The 9,686-nt window shown below is 35.2% G+C and overlaps 1 protein-coding gene across 1 annotated transcript; it reads left to right on the forward strand.

The window, feature by feature from the left end:
• The first annotated feature begins 4,851 nt into the window (after positions 1-4,851).
• LOC113773495 (indole-3-pyruvate monooxygenase YUCCA2) lies at positions 4,852-7,865 on the forward strand. Its single transcript, XM_027318140.1, has 4 exons — positions 4,852-5,562; positions 6,432-6,680; positions 7,116-7,238; positions 7,345-7,865. The coding sequence occupies exons 1-4, from the start codon at positions 4,852-4,854 to the stop codon at positions 7,540-7,542; spliced, it is 1,281 nt and encodes a 426-aa protein (XP_027173941.1). The 3' UTR covers positions 7,543-7,865.
• The last annotated feature ends 1,821 nt before the right edge of the window (positions 7,866-9,686 follow it).

Raw genomic sequence — 9,686 nt, forward strand, 5'->3', positions numbered from 1 at the left:
ATCCAATCCAAGTAGTATTCTGTGAATCTTTGGACACATGATCATGGAGGTGGTTTCAACTTTCTACCACCAGTATATTTTAGGTAACTTTCTACCGCCAGTATATTTTAGCACATTCTCATTTGTATTTTTACTGCATCTTGATAAGGACGCAGTGAAAGATTGAATGCTAGCTCTACTCTTGTATCATATCCGAATCACATGTGACTATCTAATTAATATTTACGATAAGTAGCACGTACTCAGAGGATCTTGATTATCCTTCTGATTCGTTTTACGTATATCTAATTCACTAATTTTTGGGTTTGCTACTAAAATGAATATAATACCCAGATTAATCGCTGGCATTTTCTCCCACAACAATAGTAGCATTCAAACCCACAATTTTTATCTAGTACCAAAGACCACTTCCAATATATATTTCATGCTTATAACCGTTTGTAATTATTAAGATCCTTTTTAGCATCTCTATTCACCCTTCGTTTGGCTTAGCTTTTTCTTTCGCCATCTTTCTTCCTTGACATGATCGTGGGATTTCCTTTTGCAAGTTGTTCAGTGGCTTTTATCCCTACATAGCTGAGATCCAATTTCACCAGATCATATTTGCAGCGAGTATCACATAATTGGTATCGCAGCCATTCTATTTGGTGGTGTGGTATTTTACTCTTTACTAAGATCATGCATTTGGGAGTCATGGATTCCTTTTCCATATTCACCCTAGTTGAGGACAAAGAAAACTATCTTTGGCATGAGAGTTGATGCCCTCCTCTCTTTTTTTTCTTTTTTGTTGGGGGGGGGGGGGGGAGGTGTGGGAGGTTTCCAAAACACATTTCCTAAGGCCTGCCTTCCCGCACCATAGGATATTGTATAACAACAAACATGGTGGACTTTTGCCTTTAGGATAAATTTTAGATCTATGACTAGGAATAGTGCCCTTGGATTCTCATTTACCACTCCACTCGACACAGCAAGCAATTTTTTCGTAGTCCAATCCCCAGGAGGTGGTTAGAGAATTGGGGGATCTCAATGCTCTCAGCTCTCAATGGAAGTCTAAAGTTGTTAAAGCTTTGTTCTCAAGCTCTAGTAAAATATCCAGACCTAAACCAGATGGATTCTTTCTACATCGATTTATAAACAAATTAATTTTTTATTACAGTAGTATTTCTAGTAATCTTTTTTATTTTTTTCCATAACATAGGTAAATCATAAAGGATTAATTTTGGAAACACTGACAGTCTAAAGATTTTTTACAAATTTGAATAGTAATAATGTGACATTCATCTAAACCTATTTTTCTACATCGACAATGTACAAAATTAATCTCAATCACAAATAGTGAAAAAAATTACTAACTGTGACATCTTGGTATTGTTAAATTGTGAACAATGGTGGTCCAAAGTGCAAACACTTCTTTTGGTTTTGCATGAAATAATCTACCAAGAGTGTTTCTTTAACTTCCAATTTTTCCTAGCTTTATATATCATTTATTCAATTAAGTTAAAAATTTCTGTCAGCTATATATAGTTCTTCAGTTGATAGTTTCAAAATTGATAAAAAAAACTACAATGATACCTTAAGAAAACCGCAATGATAAAAAATGCACTATATATAGTAACAAGTAAGGAAAAATCGTTCAAAACATGTCTCACATTTCACCAAATAAATTTTTTCATCCTTCACTATTAAAATGATAAGTTTACCGTCTCTTACAAAATCAAGTTGATAAAATTTGGTTCTCACCTAGGTTTTCAACTGCTTTTTACGCTGAATCTATCGTATGACCCACACATGGTCATTTTTTTAAGGGGATTAAAGGTTAGATCCCATTTGTATTTAGTTAAATGATCCAATCCATATTTATTTTTGCTCTTAAAAAGGTAAGATATGACCCTAATTATACTAATTTTTGTCACTAACAAAGTGGAATCTGATCTTTTTGTATATAAAAAATGATTGCATGAGAGTCATGTAGTGATTTCAAGGTAAAAAGTAGTTGAAAATTTAGGTTGTAACTAAATTTTGCTAACTTGAATTTTTAAGTGCGTCAATTTTAACATTTTGAAAGTAAAAGACAAAAAAAATTCATTTGGTAAAATGCGATAGATATTATGAACAATTTTTCCCAACCATCAGGCAGAAAGGCAGACTTATAAATTTTCAACATTTAAACCATGATGAACTTGATTAGATAAAGATCATAATGTCTAAAATCAAGGTAAACCAATCTGTGAACTGGTGTACATTCATTTATGTGCACAAACTTGCTAACGCGAACCAATTATAGTATAGGTGAAAAAGCATCCATGTGAGAACAGGAAGAAAAGAAAGATCCATGTAACTTGCTACATTTCTGCTGCTAATGCAAGCTGTCCGTTCTGAACTTCTAGTGTAGGTGGTCATAAAAGCACTGGTGGATGATCTAGAAGTGTCCCCAAATAAGATGGCTCGGAACTGTCGACGGCTTGTTGATGGGATTGGAATCATGCTGGATATTCTTATGATAAGTAGGATAATGAGAACGCTACCATCATGGTACTGCTTTAAGCTGCCCCTCTGTTTGACATTTCAGGACCATTTATAATGGTACCTGGACCAATCAACAGGATTGCATTGATGTGAGCTCTAATTTTTCGTCTTATTTGAGTTGAAAGTTGAATGTTCAAATCAAGTAGCAGTTGAATTTTGTTTCGTCTCAACAACCTCAAATGATCATCTTCAAAAGTGTCTAAACTTTTCCTCAAAATTTTTGTGGAGTATTCAAGCTTTTTAACCTCGTTTAGGTGGATCAGTTTGGTCCTTTTGCTGTAATTACAAAATTGTGCACAAATATTAAGGGATAATTTTAGAAACCTCTCCTAAGAGATTTCTGACTCCCCTAAAGTTTAAAAAATTACATTTACCTCCCTTGATTTGATAGTTTTAGTAATAAAATCTTAAAATAATATTGATTTGGACAATTTTTTAAATGAATACCCAAAAATATCCTTGTGGAATGAGTTTTAATTTATTTTCCTATACAATTGTAAGATTATTTAGTATAATTATAAGAAAAATGTGCCAAATTTTTTCCTGTCCATATCTACTATTTGATAAACAATTATAATAATAATAATTTTATTACTATGATATGACGTTTTTTATGGTATTTTATTATGGATTTAGATTTATAAGATAGAAAAGAAAATGTTGAAATAATTCATTTAGAGTTTATAAATTTTTGGAGTAGTGGGATTATCATAATTTAGTAGTGCTTTTGGGCCATTTTATTTATTTATTATTAATTTTAATACCAAAAAATAGAAAACAAAAATCAACAAAAATATTAGATTACATATAAAATTAATTCGTCAAAAAAATTACTAATTCGATATTTGGTTATAATAGAAACTTAGAGGCAATAGTGGTAGTTTTACTGTTTTATTGGCGAAAAATTATAAAAAAGGAATAAGAAGGAAAAAGAATGAAAAAGAATTTTAAAACTCATTCTAAGTATAAACGTACCAAATAAGAAAATTTTATTAAAATATTTAAGGGTAAAATTGTTATTTTAAATGACAAGGGAGGTATGTGTAATTTTTCATACCTTAAGGGAGCTCAGTGAAATTGTCAGAAACCTCAGGGAAGGTTTCTGAAATTATCCCAAATATTAATCCTTTGATCTTTTAATTGTTTAGACTAAGTGATCAACGTATATCATCTGTATATTTATCTTGCTGTAAGTGCGAATGCCCTAGAAATATTAGGCATATAGCAAATTAATATTCAAGAGCAACAAAGGATTTTCAAGAGAAAAAAGAAATAAAACAGTCGGCAAAAGATTAAGACGGTCGTTTTGGAACCGTTGGGACAGTATTGACAGTAACTAATGTCATTGTTGTTGATTGATGTGGTCAATCAGTTCTATCTCTAATAGAAAACTACTTTTAGCATCCCAAGCCGTTATCTATCGTCCAGGGCAAGTGCAAAAACATTCTTATTAAAGTCATATGGTTGATAATTTGATCTGTCAATTCATCTCCACCATCCTCCATCGAGTTAACACAGTCAAATTGTTCCTTCGTAGAGTCGTTGTGACCTACGAGAATGTTTCAGAACAACTCTCTGAGACTCTTCACGTCCGAAAGTAATTCATTTCAGCGGTTGCCTGGACAACATTAAAGCCATGGTGAAGAATAGCGGTTGTTGGTTAATGGTCGTTGTTACAACTTATAATTCAAGAGATGTCCCACTTTTAGGTTTCGTCTTCTCCCACTTGCCATCTGCGCATATATATAAGGGATAATGCTAGCACTCGACTTATTCAAACTGTCCCCCGCAAAATTTCGTTATCAAACTTCCCGCTTTGCTAAGTCCTCATCTCAATCGCTTCGCACGCTAACCAGCCCTCCTCAGTAACATTTCTGAGTATTATTACTATTTTTTGAGGGGTTTCCCGTACCTCCCGCTCTCTCCTAAGATTTCATTGAATCATAGCAAACATCACAAGCTCATTCATTCCACACATTTTGGATAAGACTCTCCAAATCCATTCCAAGAATCCAGGATCTATTCCCATAATTTCTCTCAAATCTCTATTAGATAAGGTTTTATGTAAGTCTAATATCAATCTAATTAGCCTAATCTTTTAACTAAATCAGCAATCAGAGTTCTACTTTGGGTCAACAAGAATATTTATTTTTCATCATCATCATCATCATCATCATCATCATTGTTAGTAGTAGTAGTAGTAGTAGTATGGTTTTGTGTATGTGTGTGAGTTGTATTATTTTGCATGAACTCAATATTCTTTTGAAACACAGTTAGGTAGAGAAGTAAGAATAGCAATCTATCTAGCTAGGTCTTCCACTGTGAATGGAGGACTGCGTCATCAGTACTAAAGAAGTTGAAGGAAAAAGAGTTCATGATCTTTTCCAAGCGAAGATGATGTCAAGATCAACGAGAAGAAGACTCTGGGTACCAGGACCAGTCATAGTCGGTGCTGGCCCTTCTGGACTTGCCACGGCTGCTTGTCTTAAAGAAAAAGGGATTCCAAGCTTAATACTTGAAAGGGCCAATTGCATTGCTTCTCTGTGGCAGCATAAGACTTACGACCGACTCCGACTCCACCTTCCCAAGAACTTCTGCGAGCTGCCTCTTTTCCCCTTTCCAAAGGATTTTCCCACTTATCCAACCAAGCAACAGTTCATTTCCTACCTGGAATCGTACGCCAAACATTTCGACTTGGAGCCTGCATATAACAACACGGTTGTGAGTGCAGAATTCGACGAGGGATGCGGGTTTTGGCGGGTTAGGACAGGCGTGGGACTAAAAGGGGATCAGGAGACTGAATATGTATGCCAATGGTTAATTGTTGCCACGGGCGAAAATGCAGAAGAGATAGTACCGGAATTTGAAGGGATGGACAAGTTTTTAGGGCCTGTTGTACATACAAGCTCGTATAGACGTGGGGATTGTTTTCAAGGGAAGTCAGTTTTGGTGGTTGGATGCGGGAACTCAGGCATGGAAGTCAGTTTGGATCTCTGCAACCATAATGCTTGCCCATCCCTTGTGGTCAGGGATTCCGTAAGTCAACCTCTTCATTTCTGTTCTCTGTCTCTCTCCCCAAAGTCCATATTTCTAAGGGAATTCTCTAAGAAGAAAAGTAAGTAAACAACGTCATAGAATGTTGGGGACAATTCTCGATTGGAGCAAGATTTTTCCTGTCATGGGATTCTGAGAATTCATTTTAGACATAATAGCACAATCAATATGTAAATAGATTCCAAAAGAAGAGCGACTTTTCATTAATTAGGACCACGTACAATCATAAATCTCGAGAAGATTGGACCTTTTTATGCATAAAAGAGATGATATTAGATCGCATCTGAAAGTAAATCAGGCGGGTTTTTTTTGGTTGTAGTTCCATCCAGTTGAAGGGTATAATTTACAATATTACTTTGAGTTGCAGTCAGAGTAAGTGCTTGCATGTTTGCATGAGAAAGTTGCTTCAATGTCACTTTAGTTGTAAAAATATGTGTTTCACCATTAATTTAGCAATGCAAGTACCACACATGAATTCTTTTCTCCTAAATGAAATAGTAGGGTTTGTACTTTCATGGATTTTAGTTGCATGCGTTGTACTTAGCCATATGTTGTCGGAATAGTCCGTTACAGTTGATATTCTTTCCTTTCCCTACTGTACTGTAAAGGAGACCTCCTAAGTCGCAAGTTACCTTTCCGTGCTGAAGATTCCATTATGAAACAATTTCTTCTTTTTTATGTTCCTTGATTTTTTGGACCTAGGGTACCGGAAAAAGAAAGAGGGGAAAAAAAGAAAATAACCATAACATAGCATGGAGTATTGCATCACGAAGAAGGCGTACAGTAAAGTTAATCTTGTCTAGTCTTTGGTGTTCCAGCTTCTAAAAAGACTTCTACTACATGTATTGCAGGTGCACGTCTTGCCTCAGGAGATGCTTGGGAGATCAACGTTTGGACTGGCGATGCAGTTGCTCAAGTGGTTCCCCGTCAGGCTAGTTGATCGATTTTTACTTGTAATATCTTGGATTATGCTAGGAAATACGGCACCACTAGGTCTCCCCCGACCAAAGATTGGTCCCCTGGAACTCAAAAGCATTACCGGGAAGACCCCTGTATTGGATGTTGGGACACTTGCCCAGATTAGAACTGGAAAAATAAAGGTGATCATCCGAATATAATAGATTGCTAGGTTTTAGCAATTCAAACGGCAAATTTTTAGAAATTTATACCCGAATTTTATTTTACAAAGCAGAATCTTTGGTGTCTATTCCACTTTTTGAAAAATTCGTGGGCTTTTGGTATATCCAATTACTTTTAATTTGGGGTAACAGCAGGGTTAGGTTATGATAAACATTGCTTCATGACGCTATTCTTTTTAATCTTTTTTGGGAGATAATATGTATGAAACTTACAGTTACTATCTCATGTTTTCTTAACCAGCACTGTAACCTTTTAATCTTTTTCTTAAAAGGGCTAGTGCAAGTTTAAAGAATCACTACTGTTTCTCAGAGAAAAACTTTTCTTTGTGCCATAAAGAAGCATTCAATCCTTATGGTACTTTACGTAGTGATGATATTCCTTTTGAAAACGTGCAGGTGGTCCGGGGAATAAAGAGATTAATGCGTAATGCAGTCGAATTTGTTGATGGGATGGTTGAGAACTTTGATGCCATCATCTTAGCGACAGGTTATAGAAGTACTGCACCAACCTGGTTGAAGGTATACCGCTGTAGATATTGAACACATTTTCAGGAGCTTAGATTTTCGTTATGCATCATAGATTTGTGTGTGTTGACTAATAATCTTTCATTGCATTCAAATTCAGGGGAAGAATTTGTTCTCGGAGGAAGATGGCTTCCCCAGCAAACCATTCCCCGATGGATGGAAAGGTCATAATGGTTTATATGCCGCGGGATTCACCAAGAGTGGTCTACTTGGCACGTCAATGGATGCCAGGAGGATTGCGGAGGACATCGAGAAACAGTGGAAGGTGAGGGCTGTGCAATTCCAGGGCCTTTGCTAATTCATCAACATCACAGCCCGGATTTGTATGGAAGTGGTGCAACTCAGCTTGTAAATCGACTTGCTGCGCATGCATAATTTGTCCACTATGGACACATGTGGAAGAATCTAATTAATCTCTTCCCCGAACGAACCAACTATGTGCAAATGCCGATGAATCCTAATCTCTTCCCCAAACAAACCATGTATAAGTGTACATGAATGTAAGGTTTAGCTATTTTTGTGTAATTAGGCTAGGTGAGTTGGGGTGATTGGCTGGTAATATGTAGATTAATTAGATTTTCGGGGCTTAATTATATTGATGCCGTGAGAATATGTGTTGGATGTTATTAGACTCTGATGCAAATGTTATTCATTGGCATTTCTGGAATGACAATTCTTTCCGTGTTTTGAGTAACTGATCTTTGTTTCCTTTCTAATAGAATAGTATACTTAAAAAAGAATCATCGCTGTCTTTCTTTTTCCTTGTACTGTAAACTCAACCATCTATAGCAGTTTTGCAACTAATGGTACTTGACTTATCATATATATAGCACAACTCTTCAGGTTATTAGTTAAAATGATTTATTCACAAAACGTTTATGCAAGTACAACACCAAAATGCATCTTATATATATACTATCATCCATTCAATTTTTTTTTTTTTTTTTTTTTTTTTGCAGAGGACTTAATTTCCTTTAGCATAATTTTTATGCAACGAACAGTCACCTTCAAGGATATTTATAAACTTAAGTCGGAAAATTCATAACCTTAAAGTTGGATGCCAATATTTTGTGAAAATTAAAGAATGGCTCTGTTAGGATAATTATTTTTTAGGGTGTTCCAGAAATATTTTATTGTAATACTTTTTTTGGAAAATTTGTTTGTGTATCTGGGAAATAAATAAAAAAAAAAATGGCTAAAGAATAGGCTTGAAACTTTTAAACGCATGCTCAGAAAAAGCCAATGGTTTAGAGACCGAACACCACCACGTATTTAAAATTTATTGAAAATTTTTGTGACTAGAAAAGTAAGCATGTGTTATGCATCAGCCTTTGCAAGAACACGGTGGGGTTTGAAAGGAGAGGGGAAAAAAAGGTGAAAATTTCATTCCCCAGAAGGTCCCAGTTAGATACACTAAGTTTCAGTTCCTATGGGAATCTTCATCCTGGCACCTTTTAGCAATTTTAACAATCTTAGCACTTGTAACTTTTATTTTATTTTTTTTTTTCTGTGATGTATTTAGATACTTTTATCTGAGACCCCAAAAGAAAACAAAAATTCTGAGTTCCCAAGTCTCACGATATATTAGTATTTTCTCCCACTATTATGAGTTTTATTTGTAGTACTATTGAGTTATAATTTTTCATCATTTGTGGGTTTGTTTTATTAATTGTATTACTTTAGTACCATTGTGAATTTCTTATAACTAGACTAATTTTTTTTTTTTTTAAAAAAGGTACTTCTGTCTTATTACCAACCGATTATAACTCCTCACAAATATTTGGTTCAGCAAATAAATCATGTTAAAAACTTTGTTAATATTGTGAGACAGTGAAAACTAATTCGTGACTAGTATTTATCAGCCCTCCACAAGACGACTATTGCATACACAGAGGGAAGGGGAGGGGTCAAGCGAACTCCATTTTATGATGAGATGAGAAAAGAAAACCGTGCCTTCGAATCAATTTTCAGATTTGACTATGAAGCAAATACGATCCTGTCCTTTCCTGTTTTTTTCATTGGACGATTGCATCAAGTAGTCTACCCGTTCAATACCAATATATGACTTGGATGATGAAATTTCTCAAGGAAGCCCTGTCTATATAAAGTTAAAAAAAAAAGGAAATTTCAAAAGGTAGAAATGGGAGTAGAACTGGCAGGATGTAGAAATATAGGGTTTCAGAAACATTTTAGAGAAGGTAGAATATAGGTAGGTGGTAGGGTTCATACCGACCGACGGGACTAACTTTATGACCACATTATAGCGGAATCTTGTGTTATCAATAGATGTCAAACTCAAGGGAGAAAGAGAGGGGAGGAAGGTTATATGGGACCAACTAAAACGACCTTCAAGTAATTGATCGGACCATGATCAATACCAACCATGTTAGTATTCAAAAACCTTGCGGTGCAACATGGTTATGGAAGAGTCTAAGAGAGCAC

The sequence above is a fragment of the Coffea eugenioides genome, chromosome 6 (assembly GCF_003713205.1).
Source record: "Coffea eugenioides isolate CCC68of chromosome 6, Ceug_1.0, whole genome shotgun sequence".
Lineage (NCBI taxonomy): Eukaryota > Viridiplantae > Streptophyta > Magnoliopsida > Gentianales > Rubiaceae > Coffea > Coffea eugenioides.